The sequence below is a fragment of the Oryctolagus cuniculus genome, chromosome 7 (genome assembly GCF_964237555.1).
Source record: "Oryctolagus cuniculus chromosome 7, mOryCun1.1, whole genome shotgun sequence".
Taxonomy (NCBI): Eukaryota; Metazoa; Chordata; class Mammalia; order Lagomorpha; family Leporidae; genus Oryctolagus; species Oryctolagus cuniculus.
The window spans coordinates 150,151,553-150,172,846 of record NC_091438.1 but is presented as its reverse complement, the minus strand read 5'-3'; the positions used below and the strand labels follow the sequence as shown (position 1 = coordinate 150,172,846).

Here is a 21,294-nt window from a genome sequence, read left to right as displayed (position 1 = left end):
GGAGACAGCGGCGATGGCCCAAGGAACTGGTTCCCTGCACCCATGTGGGAGCCCTGGACTGCGGTCAGCCGACCTAGTCCCAGCCATTGTGGGCATTCGGGGGAGTGAATGAGCAGGCGGGAGCTAGCGCTCGCTCGCTCTTCTCTCTCTCTCTCTCTCTCTGCCTCTCAAGAGTGTCCTCTGCTGACATACTTTTTTGAAATAGAGATTTGATTTATTTGAAAGGCAGAGTTAAAGAGAAGGAGATCTTCCATCCGCTGGTTCACTTCCTAGATGACCAAATGGCCACGGCTGGGCCAGGAAAAAGCCAGGAGCCAGGAGCTTCTTCCCGGTCTCCCATGTGGGTGGCAGAGACCCGAGCACTTGGGCCACCTTCCGCTGCTTTCCCAGGCGCATTAGCAGGGAGCTGGATTGGAAGTTAAGCAGCCAGACTGGAAGCAGTGCCCTATGGGATGCTGGCGCTGCAGGCAGTGGCTTTACCGACTGCGCCACAGCGCCGGCCCCTGAGATACTTTTTTTTTTTTTTTTTTGATAGGCAGAGTGGACAGTGAGAGAGAGAGACAGAGAGAAAGGTCTTCCTTTGCCGTTGGTTCACCCTCCAATGGCCGCCGCGGCCGGCGCGCTGCGGCCGGCGCACCGCGCTGATCCGATGGCAGGAGTCAGGAGCCAGGTGCTTTTCCTGGTCTCCCATGGGGTGCAGGGCCCAAGCACCCGGGCCATCCTCCACTGCACTCCCTGGCCACAGCAGAGGGCTGGCCTGGAAGAGGGGCAACCGGGACAGAATCCGGCGCCCCGACCGGGACTAGAACCCGGTGTGCCGGCGCCGCTAGGCGGAGGATTAGCCTAGTGAGCCGCGGCGCCGGCCCCTGAGATACTTTTAATTCTGCGGTGGGGTGGGCAGAGGTCAGAGGGCAAATGAACGAAAATAAAGCGAAGCAGCTTTCGGTCTCCTTGCTGCTCTTCTCACTCCTGACTCTGCAAATCAATGTGGCTGCTCCAGCCCTGCCCTCTCAGCTCATCCCTCCCCTCAGAGAAGGAGAGCGGTCACTCAACAGACCAAGAAGGGAACTGTGGGCCCGTGGAGTCTGGCCCTCTGGCTCCCACACGGATTCCCTGGGGAGTGTGTGGGCACAGAGTTTAGACAGCAAGACAGACCCTAGCCTATGTGTGCAGGAGGCGCCAGAGAACTGGGGACTTTTAAGCTTTGTGCCGTGGAAGGCGGACCAATCCCAGAGGCAGACTGGCGAGCACACCCCACATCTGGACTCCTGACCCAGGACCCTGTTAGCTGGGGTTTCGCCCTCGCCCTGGGGCCGGCTGATGGGCGGTGACAGCATACGGCTGCGGTGCTGGGAGGGTTTTCCGGGAATCCGCATCCCGAAAACCCGCACGCTCGCTTTCCCAGAGGAGAGAGGGGGAGAGGAGGCACGGGGGAGCCGCGCTCGTGTCCACAGAAACTCCCGCCCGAGAGGCACCAGGTGCGCCGCTCTGCGCAGACCCGCCGGGACAGTCGGGCGCTCCCCGGACACCCGCCTCTGCGGCTCACGTGGGCACCCCGCGCGACCCGCTGGTCCTGACCCGGGCCACACCGCACCCCGGCCCCATCCACGAGGGCGCGGGCGGGACGGCAGAAGCGCGCGGCCGCCGCCACCGCCTTCTCGCCACGCCCTGGGCGCTGACTGTGGGCGGCTCCGCTCCCGGACCGGCGCCGGCCCGCATCCCGCACGCCCCCGGGAGCCTCCGGCCGGCCGTCGCCGCGGGGACACACCCCGGGGGAGGAGCCGCCTGCTCCGGGCGCAGCGCCGGCCGGCCGCGCGCTCGGCACCTGCCCACCCGGGGACCGACATGGCCCAGCAGCCTCGGTCCCGCGCGCTGGAGCCCGAGCACGTCCAGCAGCTGCTGCTCCGCTCCCGGGAGGCCAAGAAGTCGGCCTACTGCCCCTACAGCCGCTTCCCCGTGGGCGCCGCCCTGCTCACGGGCGACGGCAGGATCTTCTCGGGTAAGGACGGCGGCCGGCGCGGGGGCGGGGAGTCGGAGGGGGCCGGGCAGCGGCGGCGGAGAGAGCGGTGCAGCGCGTCCCCTCTTCGCGCGGACCCTCGGAAACTCAGCTGCTGCCCCGGGCCAGCGGCGAGCCTGGGGTGGCCAGGGAAGTTTGCAGCGAGACAGGAGGGGGCGGCCATGGATCTGGAGCATGGGCGGGGTTAATAGCTTCGTAGCCTGCTCTGTGATAGGCACTTTGCCAAGGTCTCCACAGAGCGTATCAGTAAATGTCCTGGCCTCCAACCCCTAACCTAGGTGTTGTGCCCATTTGTAGATGAACAAACTGAGGCCCCTAGAGGGGATATGACTTGCCCATGGTCAACCGGGACTGGAGTCCCCAAAGCGCTGCTTTCTTCTCTGCCTCAGTGGTGCTGGGGGATGCTGGAGGGGGGAAGAGGGCATCCAGGTGGGTCCCTGTCAGCGGGGTGTGGGCCTGGCCCAGGGTCTTGGGGTGCAGCCGTGAGTGACAGCCTGGGGAGCTGGGAGGGAAGGGACCCCTGAGCTGCTTTCCTTTGGTTTGCTGCTTTTGTTGAAAACCCAAATTCAAACTTGTTAAGCTTAGGGGCAGCCGTTCAGGACATCTGGGACATGGCGTGGGCGTGGCAGGACGCAGCCACAAGTGTCCAGTGTGTCGAGGTTCTGTCGGTGGCCTGGGTCTCAAACACCTTTGAGGGGGAGAAGTGCCCTTGACTGAGGGTCCCCTGTGAAAGGAAGGGGGTGGGTGCTGCTAGCCAGGGAGCCCTCAAGCCCCACAGGACAGAGAAGGAGGCCGAGGACCGAACGTGTCCAAGGTCCCGGGGCTGGGATTGGAACCCCGAGCTGCCCTGTCCAGAGCCTGCTGCTCTGTGGGGAGACACAGGCTGGCCTGCAGGCGGACGCGAGTGTTAAACAGTAACCACCGCGCAAACATCACTGCAGCCTGCAGCTCCCAGAGCCCTGGGCGTGGAGTCAGCCCCTGATTCTCTCCGAGGGAAGAGAAGGTCCCCTGGGCCTCACCCAGCGCCCGGCTGACGCCTGCTGGAGCGCCGAGCTCAGGGGTGCCGCGCACTTCCACACCTGCCTCCCCACGGGGCTTCGGCTGGGATCTTTGTACCTTGGACCTCCTTCAGCTGCAAAGCACCTGTCCAGGTGCAGGGCGGGCACTGAGCACTTGTGTACTGGGTGCCTGAATACATGACTTGAGCCTTGCAGGTGGGCGAGTTTGGAGGGGCAGAGGTGAGAGGCGCTGGGGCCCAGCAGGTCCAGGGAGGGGCAGCAGTGGGACTGCTTTTCCAGCATTGAGACTGGTGTCCTGCTGGGACAGACAGGTGGTCAGACAGCCACCGGAGCCATCACTCCAAAGCCACGTGCCGATAAGCTCTGGTCTTTTCTTTCTTGAAAAGCCTGTTGAGAAAAAGCTAACTCTCACACCTTTGCAGCCCCTGGAAGCCCCTTCAAAAGAAGCCTGGGGTGGGGGCCTGTGTTGTGGAATACCAGGTTAAGCCGCTCAGCATCCCATATGGGCACCGGTTCGAGTCCTGGCTGCTTCACTTCCTGTTAATGGCCTGGAAAAAGCAGCAGCAGATGGCCCAAGGACCTGGGCCCCTGCCACCCATGTGGGAGACCCGGATGAAGCTTCGAGCTTTGGCCATTGCAGCCATCTGGGGAGTGAACCAGCAGATGGAGGTTCTCTCTGTCTCTCTCTGACTGTGACTTTAAATTAGTAAATCTTCAAGAAAAAAACAGGAGACAAAGCTGCCCACTGCCATGGTGTAGGTGGAACTCCCCACTTGGTGTGAGGCTGTGTGAACCTGCTTTCTGTTAGCGTGACTAGCGGGGCTGAGAGGAGTCTCTTGGGAGGGAGAAGGTTTATTCTGGAGGTTCACAGCCCAGGATGGGGCGGCTCCATCCGTCTGGCATCTGGTGGAGCAACACTGGAGCCGGGGTAGAGAAGGGTTGCATGGTGAGCCACAAAGCAGAGAGGGAAGCCAGACCGAACTTGGCTTAGGTAGCCAACGCCCTCCCTGGAGGGCAAGGCCTCAGGGACCTGAACTCCTCCCACCGGGCCCTCCTCCTAGCCACCCTGTGGAGCAAGTCCCCACCTCTCCCACCGACTGCTGACACGGTCAGGGTAAGACCCTGGGGTTTCAGCTTAGGGAGCCAAGTCCTGTTCAATCCAGGCTTAACTGATTGGAGGCTCATAAGGTGCTTAGCACAGTCTCTGGCTCACAATAAGAATGGCACAAATGGTGGCTGCTACCCCGCTGCTACTGTTAATGGGATCATTACTACCGTCTGCAGGACAGATGGTGTAGGAGTTCAGGAGGAGAGCAGAGGCATTAGATCTGAAGAAGTAGAAAGTAGGAACCAAGGAATGTCACTAAGAACAGTGATATCAAAGTGCCATTTGCAAACAGTTGGTCCGACAGGTACACGGGGTGACTGGAGCAGAGGGAACAGTGCCAAGGAGACAATGCCTGCCTCGGTCACTACCTGTCCATGGTGTCGGCACATTGCCTGGCCCATAACCTGCTCCTTGGTTAAGGTTCATGAAGGCATGAATGGATGGCTTGGACCACAACGGTGGCCAGTGGAAGGAAGAGGAAGGAAAGATGTGAGAGACGGTGCCTGGGACAGGTGGACCCGGCCTGGGATGGGCAGCATGAGAAATGAAGGGGACAGACCTAGGGATCTGCAGCCACATGTCCCGGGACGTGACAAGGGCCAGCTCTAGGTGAGAAGCTGAGGCAGAGCTGTGTCGTGTGTCAAGGTGCAGCGTTAATGGTTACAGTGGTGCAACAAACAGGAAGCCCTGCGTGTGGCTGATTGCTCGTCATCTCACAGCCCCCGTGTGAGGGAGACGCCGAGGGTCACGTACAGCTAGCTAGAGTCACACACACAGCCAGAACCAGAACAAGGGTGGGTGTTGGCTCAGGGCGGCTGGATCCGGAACTCGGATGTCCCATCCTTTCTTTAACCTTCAGGGTGCCGGTTTCTTACTCTTACCCCGCGGGCAGGTCTTGCCTGGGTGTCCGGCTGCACAGCCCCTGGTTTTCAGCTACACAGGCTTGAAAACAGAATGCAAAGAATTCTTTCCCACCAACTCCAGATGGAAAAAAAGATTCCAGGACAGGGCCCTGATTGGTCCATCTTCAGTTACAGGCATATTCTTCGTCCAATCACAGTGGTCCTGATGTGGTAGCGTGATTGCGCCTGCTGAGTCACATAGCCCTCCTCAGCAGACCAGACCAGGAGGCAGAGCGTCTACAGTTCATGAGCAGGCTAAATGAGGCCCAGTCTGTTCTGGGCTCTAACACTGTGCTCTTCCTGCTGCCCCTGGCCAGGGTGGGTAGGTGGGAGGAGACAGAGAGCAGTGCTCAGAAGAAGATGGGGACAAACCGGGAATTAGGCTTTCTGGGTCTGCTTACTGAGACTGGGACTGAGGCCAGATGCAGAGGGGTGGGGGTGGGGGAGGTGGGTAGCAGTAAGGTGGGACTTGGAGAGGAGGGGACCTCAAGCAACTGGAGGGCAGGAGACCTGGGGACAGAGAGGGCACAGCCGAATCTCTACACTGAGTTGAAAGCTGCTGGTGGGACAGCTCTGCCCAGGCCTGTGGCTTCCCGCAGCTGAACCCAAGCCCAGGCTCCCTGGAGTTCCCACCCGCAGAGGCAGCTGGGCCGTCCCATTCAAAAGCCAGCCTGGCTGCAAGACAGCTCTGCTGTCACGACCTGGTAATCACCATCATTATCCCCTCTGCTCCTGCCCACCCTGGCCAGGGCCTTGTGCTGCTCACACTGGGCCACCCAGGATGATAAATTAACACCTGCAACAGATTGATTGCTCCTGGGGAGAGGCAGAGAGGGGCGGAGCCCCAGGAGAAGCCGGAGCTGCGGGGTGGGGGGGGGTGGGGGGGAGCATCAGGAGCAGCGGTGGGATGGGACAAGGGGCACTGAGAAAGTGGGGGTGGGGGGCTGGGCCGCACACACGGGGCAGAGGCTGCCTGTGGAATGTCCCTTGGGAGACGGGTGCAGGGGAGTCCTACGGGATCTTGGCCAGCCTGGGAGGCGCTGCCCAAGGTGGCACTGTCTAGGGACAGTGGGTGACTGACCCAACTCTGCAGGCACCACCCAAGGGGCGGGGGAGTCCCTTGTTCAGCCCATGGCCTCGGGGCAGTGGTCTCACTCTCTTTCCTGCCCTCTCCGCCTGCCGCTTAAGGAAAAAACCCCTGTACCAGGCCAGCTCGGGTCACAGGGAAGAAACATTTAAGGTTGTCCTCCTTACTGGCTGACTCCAGCGGCCTGGGCTTACCCCTTCCAACTGTCCGCTCCCAAACCCAGCCCCTGCTCTCCGACTCCCCCTCCCTGGGTTCCTTTCTCTGCTTGGAAGGGCTTCCCTGCAGCGGGAGACCCCCTGTCCTCTCCCCTGCCCCCCCCCCCACAGGGAGCGCCATTCAGTCCTCTCCGCTGTTACCCAAAAGTGGCTTATTACAAAGCTGAGCTTGAGTTGTGTTAAAATATCATTTGCCCGGCCGGCGCCGCGGCTCACTAGGCTAATCCTCCGCCTAGCGGCGCCGGCACACCGGGTTCTAGTCCCAGTCGGGGCGCCGGATTCTGTCCCGGTGGCCCCTCTTCCAGGCCAGCTCTCTGCTGTGGCCAGGGAGTGCAGTGGAGGATGGCCCAGGTGCTTGGGCCCTGCACCCCATGGGAGACCAGGAAAAGCACCTGGCTCCTGGCTCCTGCCATCGGATCAGCGCGGTGCGCCGGCTGCAGCACGCCGGCCGCGGCGGCCATTGGAGGGTGAACCAACGGCAAAGGAAGACCTTTCCCTCTGTCTCTCTCTCTCACTGTCCACTCTGCCTGTCAAAAAAAAAAAAAAAAAATCATTTGCCCATGAGCTGATGTCTTGCAAGAGGGCAGGGGACTAGGAACGTGCAGAAGCCAGGATGTCTTCAAGCACACACGTGGGCGTGGCCTTCCTCTGGTCGGGGGACTCTCAGATGGGACCCCAGACCCCAAGACCCAGAGGTTCCGTGTTAGGAATGCGACTCCTGGACTCCAACCCAGATCTGTGTATTGAATTGGGAGCTCCAGGAGTGGGGCTTTAAGGGGAGAGGCAGAGAAAGTCAGAGGCAGAGAGAGATGTTCCATCGCTGGTTCACTCCCCCAAATGGCTGCAAAAGCCGGAGCTGGGCCAGGCTGAAGCCAGGAGCCAGGAGTTTCATCTGGGTCTCCCAGGTGGGGTCCCCCATGTCAGGGCAAGGGCCCAAGGACAAAGCTCAGTGGCTGGAACAAGAAGGCTGCTTCTTTCTCGTCGTGGCCCAGGGCAGCTCGGGAGGTCAGGTTCCTTCTCATCCGCGGTCCTACACTGGCCCTCCTCGTCCCATCCACGCCCCAGCCCCGAGTGTGCAGCAGGGCGTGGAAGGCAGCAGTGTTCTCGGAATGCCACCACCGTGTGCTCACTGCACCCCCGCTCCCGCCCACACCCCCTGGCTAAAGCTACGGCACTGCAGGAAGCGGCAGGGAGGCAGGGCAATGCGTGGCCCTGTGCCCAGCCAACCCCAGCGGCGTCCCCTGGGAGAGGGGACACGGGGGACGAGTGGTAGCTTCTGCCCCCACCCGGGGCCCTTCTGACCCGGAAGTATTCGTACACCTCCTTCCTCCCGGACACAGCACCCACTCACCACCCCCAGGAGGGGTGACCGGAAGTCCCGCCCCAGCACAGTCCTCGTGATCTGCGCTCAGGTTCACTTCCGCTTGTGGTTTACATTGTGAAATGGCAGCAGTGAAGAGAGGGACCAGGGAGCACGCAGCAGCCGCGTGTCCACAGCCCCCTGCCCTGGCCCTCGCCCCCTGCCCTGGTCCACGCCCCCTGCCCTGGCCCTCGCCCCCTGCCCTGGCCCACGCCCCCTGCCCTGGCCCTCGCCCCCTGCCCTGGCCCACGCCCCCTGCCCTGGCCCTCGCCCCCGCCCCCTGCCCTGGCCCACGCCCCCTGCCCTGGCCCTCGCCCCCGCCCCCTGCCCTGGCCCTCGCCCTCTGCCCTGGCCCACGCCCCCTGCCCTGGCCCACGCCCCCTGCCCTGGCCCTCGCCCCCTGCCCTGGCCCACGCCCCCTGCCCTGGCCCTCGCCCCCGCCCCCTGCCCTGGCCCTCGCCCTCACCCCCTGCCCTGGCCCACGCCCCCTGCCCTGGCCCTCGCCCCCGCCCCCTGCCCTGGCCCTCGCCCCCTGCCCTGGCCCTCGCCCTCACCCCCTGCCCTGGCCCACGCCCCCTGCCCTGGCCCTCGCCCTCTGCCCTGGCCCTCGCCCCCTGCCCTTTCTGCTCCGAGTAACCTTGCCTGTCAGCTGCTGGGGCCCTGGCTCTGCCCTTCACTGTGATCGTCCTTGGCCACACATCCGGGGGACTGTGCTGTGCTGGGGAGAACACCGCTCTCCCAGCCACTTCCGGGGGCGCTCGGGGGCCCCAGAGTCTCCGCAGGGATTAAACCCAGGCTTTCGCAGGCCTGCCCCGGCTTGTGGCTTCTTGGGCTGAGCAGTCCTACAGGAATTTTTTGAAAGCTCCTGATGTGCCTGCTTCTAGCCACCTCCATGCAGGAGTGCCGCACCCAGAGAGCCCCTCCGGGCGCGCTCCGGAGCCTGACACGTTCTGGTTTTTGCGGACTGGCCTCCAGGCCTGGCCCGTCCCTACTTCTCATCTTTCTTCCTTCCTTTTTAATTTTTTTTATTATTTTATTTGAGAGAAAGAGAACTCTCTCATCCGTTGGTTCACTCCACAAACGCCTGCAGGGGCTGGGCCAGGCCGAGGAGCGGGGAGCTCACTCTGGGTCTCCCACGTGGGCGGCAGGGACCCAAGTACTTGAGCCACCACCTGCTGCCTCCCAGGGAGAACTTCAGCAGGAAGCTGGATTTGGGAACGGAGACAGGATTCGAACCTGGGCAGTTCAGTATGGGGTGGTGGTGTCACAAGCAGTATCTTTTAATAAAAAAAAAAGATTTTTTTTATTTGAAAGGCAGAGTAGACAGAGAGAGGGAGAGAGACAGAGAAAGAAGAGATCTTCCATCCACTGATTCACTTCCCAAATGGCTGCAATGGCCAGGGCTGAGCCAGCCAAAACCAAGAGCCAGGAGCTCCATCTGGGTCGTCCATCTGGGGGCAGGGGTCCAAGTACTTGGAGCATCCGCTGCTGCTTTCCCAGGTGCATTAGCAGGGAGCTGGATCTGAAGCAGAGCAGCTGGGGGCTGAACCAGTGCTCTGGCATTGGACGCCAGCCTTGCAGTCAGCGGCTTGACCTACTGTGCACAACACCAGCCCCTACCCCGCCCCCGGCCCAGCAATGTCTTAGCCACTTGGCCAAATGCCTGGCCCTTTGCTCCTGACTTCAGTGGCAGCTATGGAGGTTCCTGCAACAACAGGCTGAGTAGGAAAATGATATCTTCAGTAGATCTCTCCACGAGGCCGATTCCCGTCGCCGGGTGAGCGGCCAGCCTTCTAGGTGACCACAGCGTAACCTGCTGCAGGCTGACGAGGCTCATCTGCGTTCTGCCTGACCAGCCCTGTGTGGTCTCGCTCCCAGTGACCAATCACTAAGCCCTGCATTTCAGAGTTTTTGGCTATGATGCATCTCACTCTGAGCGCACATTTCCCTCTTAGTGAATGTAGGTTGCGCTGTTGTAACAGGAAGATCCCAAACCACACTGAGGCAAACGTGATAGAATTCCCTTTTCTCTCACAGCGCAACTCAGAGCGGGCAGCTGGCCCAGGACAGAGTGGCACCTGTGCGCCATGAGTTGACACAGTGTCATCTCTCTTTGCTTCTTCATCCCAGTGACATAAACCACATGAAGCTGTCTCACCCTGTCACCTCCACCTTCCTGCTTGGGAAAGGGGAAAAGAGGAATTAATAGGCAAGCAAACTCCTTGCCAAAAAATATGAGCTGGGAGTAGGTGCTGTTGACACAGCAGGTAAGCCACTCTTCGCTCGCCTGCACCCGTATCCCAGAGCCGGGCTTCAAGTCCCATCTCTGCTTCCCACCCAGCTTCCTGCTAACGTGCACCCTGGGAGGCAGCGGGTGAGGGCGCAAGTTGGTTCACTCCCTAGCACTCACATGGGAGACCTAGATGGAGCTCCTGACTCTCGACTTTGGCCTGACCCAGCCATGGCTGTTGCAGGTGTTTGGGGAGTGAACCAAGTGGATGGAAGGGGTGTGTGTGTGTGTGTGTGTGTGTGAGAGAGAGAGAGAGAGAGAGGCTGCCTTTCAAATGAATGAAAATGAATTTTAAAAACACATTTAATCTGTAAATCTTCCGTATCACTTTGGGTCACATTCCATTGGCCAAACCTTAGTCACATGGCCACACTTGGCCTCAAGGAAATCTGGGACATACAGTCTCCGACTGAGTGGCCATGCAGTCAGCCGTCTTAGAACAGAGTCGCTTGGGTTCCATAAAGGGAGAACTAGGCATTGAATACCAGGGACCATCAATAGCGCTGCTCTCGGAGAGAGGCAGGCTACAGTGTGGCGCGGACCATTTGCCAGAGCCCAGGGAAAGCTCAGAAAATGGGGTGTTTCTTTGCTCCTCTGGCCAGGCCGTGGTTTTGTCTCTGGGAGCAGCCGTGGCTCACTCCTGAGAGAAACACCCCTGAGAGAAACACTAGCCCCGAGGGAGGACTCCCTTCCCAGGAGGTGAGCCCACCGCCCCCAGGAAGCCCCAGGACTGCCCCATGCTTGTGACGTCCCAGGCACCTGCCACAGAGCTCGCAGGCTCAGGTTCGCTCATTCACTGATTTATTGGCTTGGACAGTTTGTTTAGCAACACGACTCATGGAGAACACTGGCTGAGCCCTGTTGGGTAACCAGCACCCCACAGCCAAATACCCAGGTAGCTTCTAGACAACAGAAGTTTTTTTCTTACAGTTCTGGGGCCTGGGAAGCCCAAGTTCAAGGTAGCAGCAGGTTCAGCGCCTGGCGGGGACTCCGCTTTCTCAGGGTTGGCACCTTCCTGCCACTGTGTCCCCACAGGCAGCTCCCTGGGCACTAATCCCCCCACCTCCTAACATTATCATCTTGGGATCTAGGATTTCAACATATGAACAGGGGAGGCAGGGTATAAAAACATGAAGACCACAGCAGACCCCAACCCATGGCTCCCAGCACTGAGATCCAGGCCTGGGGGCTCTGCTGATTTTCTTGAACCTGAGCCTTCACTTCACCTTGACCTCTGCAAGGGGGGTCGGTTGCTTAGTCCGCCCTGTTGCACTGCCCCTGCTCCCAGACCGGGCATCAGGATGGAGGCCCTGGGGCAGTGAGGGCAGAAGCCTTGGGCGGGGCCGCTGCACAAGGGGCCCAGGAACCCAGCACTGCTTCGGATCACGTTGCCCTCCCCTTCTCCCTACCATGTGTGGGTAACCATTTCCGCCCTGCCCTGGAATGAGGCAAGCCGCTTACCCAACACAGGCAGCAGGAAGTGGCCCTGCTGGATCCACTCCTGGGCGCCCCTCTCTTTTTAGGGTGCAACATAGAAAATGCCTGCTACCCACTGGGCGTCTGTGCTGAGAGGACCGCCATCCAGAAGGCCATCTCCGAAGGGTACCAGGAGTTCAGGGCCATTGCCATTGCCAGGTAAGTGGAAGAGCCCTGCCGCTACAGTACCCATTCGCCTCTGCAGCCCATGTCCTGCAGGTACCTACTGTCCACCCATCCATGTGTGTGCTTTCTGTGTGCCGGGCCCTGAGCAGGACCCTGGGCTGAAGGCCAAGGATAAAGAGATACAGAAGAAGTGGCCCCAGCCCCCATGAGCCCACAGAGTCGGTAAACCAAGGACCAAGGTCGCTCCACTGCAGGGCAGGTGTTCCTGTTCCAACCCCACAAAGTACAACAGAAAGCAGAGAAGCCCAAAGCTGGAGGGACCTAAACATCACCTGGTAACGGGCTCCCCTGCCATCACCCCCATTTTACAGCCAAAGAAACTAAGACCCAAGGGGCAGCAGGTTGAGTTCTGGCTGGGCCTGGACCCAGACTCAGCGGGCTGGGCGGGTCAAGCCCAGCCCCATTTCCTGACTCGGACCCCATTCGTTTCACGATGAATGGCGCACTGCTCTCGGCAGTGAGCATTTTCTCAGTAGATGGACGCTCCGGGGAAAACGACACAGAAGTGAGTAACCCACCCAGAAAGAGCTGCACGGCGGCCACGTGAGACCGTGCAGTCAAGACGAGTCTTTTCTAGAATCCGGAAGTCTGGTGGCGGTCTGGCCTCCCCAGGCGCTCCCGCTTATTCAGAGTTTGTGCCCGAATGAGTGGAGCCAAGGGTGCACTTGAGAAAGGCCAGGCTGCCCAGAGCCATCGCAGCGACCGGAGGTCTGTCCTGGCTTCCCTCTGGCTGGGGGAGGAGCGAATGAGGCTGTGCTGGGGACATTTTGTGCAGATGAGCAGAGATCAGTGTTCAAATCTCGCTGTAGGAAAAAAAAAAAGGGGAGGGGAAATAACTCAATTTCAAAGCTGATCCAAGAAAATAATGCTCTTCTGGGAACAAAGAGGCCAAAGTCAACGAGAGGGCACGGGCACAGCCGCCTCCCCTGTCAAGGATCCTCCAAATGAGAGGCTTTTTCCCTCCTGGTCATTGCCTGCTGGGAAACCTCCCTGGGTGGTGCCAGCAATCGTTAGCAAATGTCCTTATTTACACAGAACCTCCCATTCTTGTGCACCCAGCAGCTCTCCGCAGGTACTCCCCCTGCACCAGTCATTACTGCACTAATGATTTGTTAAATTGGGAGCGTGGATGAATGGAAGCTGCCAAGTGCCTTGTTAAAACGCTGGACGGGGCTGAGCAGTCTGAGAGCCCCTCTGAGATCTGTAGGGCGGGAGACTGCGCCCACAACAGGTGCGCGCGTCTGCGGAGCCCTGGATGGGACTCTGAGCGGGCCTCCTGGGGCCCCGCTGGAGGCATCAAAGCAGATAGGTTTCCAGCCCGTCAAGTCTGATAAGCATGATCTCAGCGTGTGACCAAGGTCAGCACAAACCGGAGAACACCATGGATACTCAGCGAAAGGCAGGACTGGGGGCAGGGAGCGGAGAGGGAGAAGGGGGCCGGGGAAGGGGGGAGCATGGAAGAAGCGTCCTGATGCAGCCGGCCCATTCCGGCCTGTTCCGTTCTTCCGGGCAGACGTGGAGCAGTGGTTGCAAGCTCAGCCTGCAGGGTTGGTGGGACTGGTTTCCAGTCCGGCTCCATTGTCGGCTGCAGCCAAGTCCCATAGTTCCTCTGGGCCTAGCTCTTCATTTTTTCCCACACTGGGCTGTTGGGAGGACTCGTGGGATGGTCTCTGTAAAGTTCCTGGTGCAAAGGATGTAGGGAATCAAAACCACTGCTCTAAAGGTGTGATTGCTGCTTCCGCAAGGACGCAACTGCTCGCCCTGCGGCCCTGGGGCCGTGCCGTGCTGCGTGTCCCTACCCTCCAGGGCTGTTGCGGGATCAAGTGAGCTCACACACCTGAGGGCCTTGGCACCATGCCTAACCCACGCATGACAGAAATCCTGCCGACGTTGGTCCGTGTGCCGGTGCCCAGAGCCAGGCTGCCAGAGGCACCGTCTTGTGACTGGGGATGGCCAACGCCTGGGCCAAGTCTGACTTCCCCGTGTGCTGCATGTTTACCCCCCTTGAAAGCCCCAGTGCAGGTCGCCTTGTCCAAGGAGCTGTTCACTGGGGCTCTGATCGCAGGGCCGCATCAGCCAGGGCCTCAGGCCACGGAAGGGAGGCTGGATTCCACACCTGCCCAGGGCCCTGCCTGTGTGGCCGCCTCTACATAGAAACCCATCTCCCCCTGCAGCCGGCAGAGGGCCCTGAAGCCAGGCCTGCCTCACCGACAGCTGGCTCTCAGTCCACGTGGCTGGAGTGAAATAGACGGACCGCATCGGTCCAGCCCCCAAAGAGCTTGAGAGAGGCCACAGCCTTCACCTGGGTATTGCGAGGGTTAACTTGGCCCAGTGGGCATCCTGGGCCAGGGTCCCCGCCCTTTTGTGTTCCCAGACTTCTCTTCTGAAGCTGGAAGCTCAGAGGGGACCCCAGTTTTCCATGCAGCAGAATCATTTTTTGATGGGAGCCCCGCAGGTGAAAGGCAGTTACCAGGGAGCGTCTGCCCCACGGCTGCTCCGTGCTCTTCCTGTCTCTGCACTTGAACTCTGGTTGCTGGGTTGCCGGGTGCTGGCTTGCTGGCTCCACTCTCCGGTTTATAAGCTCCAAAGCACAAGAACTCGTATCTGTTTGGCCACCACTGCACATCCAGCACCAGGGTCAGTGCGTGCTCAGTAAATATTTGTCGATCAAAATGAGACAATGCATAGACAAGACTCTGCAGGGTGCCTGGCACATTCTAGGCACACATGAGAAGAGGAAACCATTACTGGTGATATATAAGACGAAGTATAAAGTAGTACGTAGAGGCTGGCGCCGCAGCTCAATAGGCTAATCCTCCACCTGCGGCGCCGGCACACCGGGTTCTAGTCCCGGTCGGGGCACCGGATTCTGTCCCGGTTGCCCCTCTTCCAGGCCAGCTCTCTGCTGTGGCCCGGGAAGGCAGTGGAGGATGGCCCAGGTCCTTGGGCCCTGCACCCCATGGGAGACCAGGAGAAGCACCTGGCTCCTGCCTTTGGATCAGTGCAGTGCGCCGGCTGCAGCGCGTCGGCTGTGGCGGCCATTGGAGGGTGAACCAACGGCAAAGGAAGACCTTTCTCTATGTCTCTCTCTCTCTCACTGTCCACTCTGCCTGTCAAAAAAAAAAAAAAAAAAAGTAGTGCATAGAGTACAGCGTATACAATAAGATGATACGGGATAAACTCACCTTCAAGGATCGCCCTCAGAGGCAAGCCCTGGCTGTCAGCCTCTCTTCTGCGAGCTTTCCCAGATGCAACGAGCCCACGTTTCTCTTTGATTCTCAAATGTCTTAATTCCTCTGAGCCTCAGGGCCTTTGCACATACTACTTATGACCATTGCCTGCAACACAGAAAAACCTGGTGCTGCAGAAGACCATCTGTGTTCCTTTACGCCACCAAAACATGAAATGGCCGTTCTGAGGCCCCCCAGGTGAAGTGAAACAACGTGCGTCAAACGCCTCCTGCTACAGAACCTGGTGTCTGTGTAGGAGCTGCTTCCGAAATGATGCTGTAAGATTCTACACTTCGCTAAGCCTGGACCCAGTGCCACTTCCTCCAGGGAGCATGCTGTCTCTGTAGGCAGAGCTCACCTCCCTGCCACTGCGTCCTTACTGCATTGTCTTGGAGGTGAGAACTCAACATTTTCTCTTTCACCCTCTGGTGTGAGCCGGCTCTCAAGGGACACAGACAGGGGCCGGCGCTGTGGCATAGAAGGTTAAGCCTTCGCCTGCAGTGCTGGCATCCCATATGGGCGCTGGTTCAAGTCCCAGCTGCTCCTCTTCTGATGCAGCTCCCTGTTAATGTGCCTGGGAAAGCAGTGGAAGATGGCCCAAGTCCTTGGGCCCCTGCACCTGTGTGGGAGACCTGGAAGAAACTCCTGGCTCCTGGCTTCAGCCTGGCCCAGCCCCAGCCATTGCTGCCATTTGGGGAGTGAGCCAGTGGATGGAAGACCTCTCTCTCTGCCTCTCCTCTCTGTCTGTGACTCTGCCTCTCAAGCAAATAAATATTTAAAAAAAAAAAAAAAAAAAAGGCCACAGAGAAACCCTCCCCAGCCTTTGCAGGGCTGTGGGCACCTCTGCGTGTTCATGAACCTTCCGCCCGTGGCCGTGGGGTCCGCGGGGACGCGGAGCTGCCTGATGGGTCTGACCTCCGCTGGAGCGGGGCGGAGAGACTGACCTGGGTTTGATTCTCTGCCTCTCCAGTGACTTGGAAGATGACTTCATCTCGCCGTGCGGGGCCTGCCGGCAAGTCATGAGAGAGGTAAGCAGCTCCGGTTTCTTCCTGGATGTAAACTGACGCCGCGCGCTCCGCCAGGCTGCCTGCGGGAGCAGCTGTCCACGCAGGCAGACGCAGCCGCGGTCCTGCGCAGGTCTGCCCAAGGTCGCCTGTGTCCCTGGAAGAGTGCCTTCGATGTCCCACACCTGCTCTCTGCAGACAGAGCCGCCCCCACGGAGCTCACCCAGACAGGCAGGAACAGGCGTCCAGCACTCAACACCCCAAGTCAGGGGCCTGGGGGCCCAACCCAGCCTCCGCTTGTTTGTGTAAATAAAGCTTTATTGGCGGCCAGCGCCGCGGCTCACTAGGCTAATCCTCCGCCTTGCGGCGCCGGCACACTGGGTTCTAGTCCCGGTCGGGGCGCCAGATTCTGTCCCTGTTGCCCCTCTTCCAGGCCAGCTCTCTGCTGTGGCCAGGGAGTGCAGTGGAGGATGGCCCAAGTGCTTGGGTCCTGCCCCCCATGGGAGACCAGGAGAAGCACCTGGCTCCTGCCTTCGGATCAGCGCCATGCGCCGGCCACGCCAGCCATTGGAGGGTGAACCAACGGTAAAGGAAGACCTTTCTCTCTGTCTGTCTCTCTCACTCACTGTCCACTCTGCCTGTCAAAAAAAAAAAAAAAAGCTTTATTGGCACCCAGCCAGGCCCCTTTGCTCCCATCTACGGCTGCGCAGGCCTTGCAGCAGCGGAGTGGAGCAGTGACCACAGAGGCCGCATGGCCAGCAGCACCAGGATTGCCACTGCCTGGCCCTTGATGGAATAAAGTTTGCCAGTTCTTCTTTAAAAAAAAAAAAAAAAAAAGATTTATTTATTTGAAAGGCAGAGCTGCAGAGGGAGAGAGAGAGAGGTCTTCCATCCACCGTTCACTCCCAAATGGCAGCAATGGCTGGGGCTGGGCCAGGCTGAAGCCAGGAGCCAGGAGCTCCATTCAGGTCGCCCACGTGGGTGGGAGCACCCTCCGCTGCTCTCCCAGGTGCACTAACAGGGAGCTGGACTGGAAGTGGAGCAGCCTGGCCTTGAACCTGCGCTCCAGTATCGGGATGCTGGTGTCACAGGTGGTGGCTCAACCCACTGTGCCACAAAGCCATCCCTGACCCCTGCTTCTGAAGGCCAGGAAGGGGCTGTCTTTGAGTAGAAAAGTAAAGCTCGAGAAAAGATGAGACAGACAGGGGTCTGGAGATTTCCTGGCAGAGGAGAGAGTGAGTTTCCTGCCCAGATACTTGGTGACTCTGAGAGGACTGAGAAGACGGGGGGGGGGGGGGGGGGGGGCTGTGCTGTGGCGCAGGGGACTAAGCCTCGGCTTGCGGCGCCCGCATCCCATATGGGCACCGGTTCTAGTCCCGGCTGCTCCTCTTCCGATCCAGCTCTCCTCTATGGCCTGGGAGAGCAGTGGAAGGTGGCCCTAGTGCTTGGGACTGAAAATACAATAGAGCTAATATACAAGCAAATAAGTGCCCTGTGATTCGTACCGGCAGCAACCACCTGTGCACAGTTCTAAAATATTCACACAAAGAAGGGCGCCCCCGCTGTTGCGGCCATTGGGGGAGGGAACCAGCGGACGGAAGCCCTCTCTCTCTGTCTCTCCCTCTCTCTGTCTGTGACTCTACCTCACAAATAAATAAATAAATCTTAAAAAAATAAATAAATAAAAGAAGGCCAAAAGGGCTGGGACACGGCAGGGAAGCCACAGGATGTGGGTTTATCCCAGAGGGACGCTTTACCCCACCCATAAGGGGAACCAAACCGTACACTTGGAAATGGCTGCAGTGGCAAATCTTACGTTCTACATGTTTGACCCCATAAGAAATAAGTGGGGAAGAAAGAGAGAGAGAGAGAGATAAAGAGAAAGAACGAAAGAAAGAAACCTGAAGGGCATGGGTTCTAAAAGCAAAGGGGTGGTTTAGATCTGGACCCCTGGAAGATTCTGGGCTTGGTGTGTACATGTGGGGAGGGGTAGCTCGCAGGCATCCCCCAAGAGGTGCCACCTCCAGGGTCCGGAAGTATGAGAGCCGCCAGCTCAGTGTCCCATGGCCCCAGAGCTCCGGGAGCCGGCTTCAGCCCCCGTAGCACAGCGTTTGCTCAATCCTCACCGCGTTCATTCTCTGAGCGCCCCAAGCCTGAGAGAAGTCGGAGGCTTCCACAGCTGCAGCCCCGGCCAGCCCCTCCCCCTGCTGCTGTGCCCGTCCTTGGGGAATGAATGGGTCGGTGCTGTCTGGAAGCGCTGGCGCCCCGGGTCGGCCGCTGGAGGCCGAGGGGAATGCTGGGGCCGGGCCTCCGTGCAGGGGCGCTGGGAGGCAAGCGGAGGGGGCCGGCCGCCGCCGGCTTCATGCCTGCCCGGTGCGCAGAGCTCACTCCGCTGGGCCAGCGCTGACTTCACAGGGTGGGGGTGGAGAGAGCTGCCCCGCAGGGTGGCCTTGGCTAAGGTCGCCTAAGGGAGCCAGCCGGGACAGGGCGCCAAGTCCCCGGCTTGATTCAATTGCTCGCTGCTGTTTTCGCCAGACTAGAAGTTGGCAAGTGAGAGTGGGCGGGCGCATGAGAAAAGCCGCAGGAGGGGCGGGCAGGGCTGGGGGCTGGGGGCTGGGGGCTGGGGACCGGCCCTGCACACTCCCTCTGCCCAGCCTCCGTCCAGCCCGCCAGGCAGAGCCTGCCAAGCCGAAAACTGCCCTTCCTTAAAACATTAATTCCGAAAAAGCCGGAAGATTGATTGTGTCTGGGGAAGAACCAGTGACTCAGACCGAAGCAGGGAGGAGCAGGCCCGGCAACAGCGTCACCCGTCAGAATGATGGACGAGCGCCCGCTGCCCGCTTCGCCCAGAGGCCCCCCAGCTCTGCTGACCCTGACCCCCGGGGCTGTCCCCACGAGGCCACAGTTGGTTGAACTCCCCTCCTCCCACCCTCTCGCCAGGGTCTCTAAGACCCCCTTTTTTTTTTTTTTAAGATTTATTTTATTTATTTGAAAGAGTTAACAGAGAGAGGTAGAGACAGAGAGAAACCTTCCATCCGTGGTTCACTCCCCAAATGACCACAACTGCTGGAGCTGAACCAATCCGAAGCCAGGAGCCAGGAGATTCTTCTGGGTCTCCCACGTGGGAGCAGGTGCCCAAGGACTTGGGCCATCTTTTTTTTTTTTTTTTTTTTTTTTTTGATAGGCAGTTAGACAGTGAGAGAGAGAGAGAGAGAGGCAGAGAGAGAGTTACAGTGAGGTAGAGACAGAGAGGTCTTCCTTCTGTTGGTTCACCCCCCTAATGGCCGCCACGGCCAATCCGAAGCCAGAAGTCGGGTGCTTCCTCCTGGTCTCCCATGCGGGTGCAGGGACCCAAGCACTTGGGCCATCCTCCACTGCCCTCCCAGGCCACAGCAGAGAGCTGGACTGGAAGAGGAGCAAACAGGACTAGCACCCGGTGTGGGCCATCTTCCACTGCTTTCCCAGGCCATAGCAGGGAGCTGGATCAGAAGTGGAGCACCCAGAACTCGAGCCGGCACCCATTTGGGATTCCGGAGCCTCAGGCCTGGGCTTTAATCCACTGAGCCACAGCACCAGCCCCTCTAAGACCCTTTCACAGTGCCAGATCCACCCAAAGAGCACCCATTCCTCCAAGGTCACACAGCACACAACTGGGAGACGGAGCTGTCTTTGCTGACTTGCCTCTGCTAGGTCTCAGTTTTCTCATCAATAAAATGGGCACAATAATAACACCTACCACTGAGGGTGGATACTGAAATAATGTGCGTGCAGTATCTGGTGTGACTTTTCCATGAAGTCTGGCTTCAGGGGTCAGGTAACCGCTCTTGTGCCTGGCTGATTCGCAGTGGGGGCATTTCTTGCTCATTAACGTGCCAAGCGCTGGGCTAATGTTTACCAGCATCCACTACCGCGCTCCTCTCTCAAGCTCTATGTCCCAGGAACGGCTAGCATCATCCCCGTCTTACAGATGAGAAAACTAAGGCATGGATGGCGGGCTGGCGCGGTGGCACAGCGGGTTAACGCCCTGGCCTGAAGCGCCGGCATCCCATATGGGCACCGGTTCTAGTCCCGGCTGCTCCTCTTCTTATCCAGCTCTCTGCTATGGCCTGGGATAGCAGTAGCGGATAGCCCAAGTCCTTGGGCCCCTGCACCTGCATGGGGGACCCAAAGGAAGCTCCTGGCTCCTGGCTTCGGATTGGCACAGCTCCAGCCGTTGCGGCCATCTGGGGAGTGAACCAGAGGATGGAAGACCTCTCTCTCTCTCTTCCTCTGCCTCTGCCTCTCTGTAACTCTGCCTTTCAAATAAATACATAAAATCTTAAAAAAAAAAAAAAAAAAAAAAAAAAAGGGCATGGATGGATGGGCCATCAGTCAGTAAGCGGGAGAGCCAGACTGCAACCCGGTCTGTTCCAGTCTTCCCGCCACACCCCCCCCCCCTTCACACTGGCTCCGTCTCTTTTCCAGTTTGGCACCAACTGGGCCGTGTACATGACCAAGCCGGATGGCACGTATGTGGTCAGGACAGTCCAGGAGCTGCTGCCTGCCTCCTTTGGGCCCGAAGATCTGCAGAAGATCCAGTGAAGGCCTGAGAACTGCCAGCGCCTGGGACCGCCTGGGTCGCCGAGAGCTTAAGGGGACAGCGCCTGCAGGACTCCGTAAAGACGGCCTCGCTGGCCTGAGGACACTGCCAGCCGAGTCCCAGCCCTGCGGGGCTGGGCAGGGTGACTTCTGGCCTGGGAGTCTTCTGCCGGAGTGACCGAGAGGCCCTCCCCAGCCTGGGCCAGTGCCTCCCTCGCACCCACCTTGTCCCCGCTGGGACTGGGGGCACTTCATTCCCCCTCCCCCACCCTTCCTGTGGACACTTTAAAAATTCCAGATGGGGACGGAATTCCAGCAGGTTAAGCCCCACTTGAGATGCCTACTGCTCCACTTCCGATCCAGCTTCCTGTTAATGTGCCTGGGAAAGCAACAGAGGATGGCCCAAGTGCTTGGGGCCCTGCACCCACGTGGGAGACCCGGATGAAGCTCCTGGACCCTGGCTTAGGCCTGGAGCTGCAGCCGTCTGGGGAGTGAACCAGTGGATGGAAGATCTCTCTCTCTCTCTCTCTCTCTCTCTCTCTCTCTCTCTCTCTCTCTGTCACTCTGCCTTGCAAATAAATCTTAACAAATAAATAAAGTGCCAACAGCTCTGTGCAGTGGGCGTCTCCCCCGCTTAGAGGGTGCCGGGCTGCAGAGGAGTTGAGGGACTAGCTCTGGGACTCCGGCAGAGCCCAGAACGGAAGCCGGGTCCCTTCCCTCCCACCTCAGTCCCCAGCGTCACCTGCTGTTCGTCAGACACTCTGCCAAGGGCTTCAGCAACACAGGAGCCCAGGAGTCCTCGAAGGTTAGCGTTGTTGCCCT

At 59.4% G+C, this 21,294-nt stretch overlaps 1 protein-coding gene across 2 annotated transcripts; it reads left to right on the top strand.

The window, feature by feature from the left end:
- Positions 1 to 1,364: 1,364 nt before the first annotated feature.
- On the top strand, positions 1,365 to 21,070 carry CDA (cytidine deaminase). 2 transcript variants are annotated; one of them, XM_051858023.2, is made up of 4 exons: positions 1,365 to 1,999; positions 11,522 to 11,633; positions 15,861 to 15,918; positions 16,028 to 16,237. In XM_051858023.2, exons 1-4 carry the CDS (start codon positions 1,846 to 1,848, stop codon positions 16,205 to 16,207), a joined length of 504 nt encoding a protein of 167 aa, XP_051713983.1. In that variant the 5' UTR covers positions 1,365 to 1,845; the 3' UTR covers positions 16,208 to 16,237. The 2 variants fall into 2 exon arrangements, with proteins under 2 accessions (XP_051713983.1, XP_051713984.1); XM_051858024.2 differs by lacking the exon at positions 16,028 to 16,237 and adding an exon at positions 20,359 to 21,070 and having other exon boundaries at positions 1,409 to 1,999.
- Positions 21,071 to 21,294: the final 224 nt, after the last annotated feature.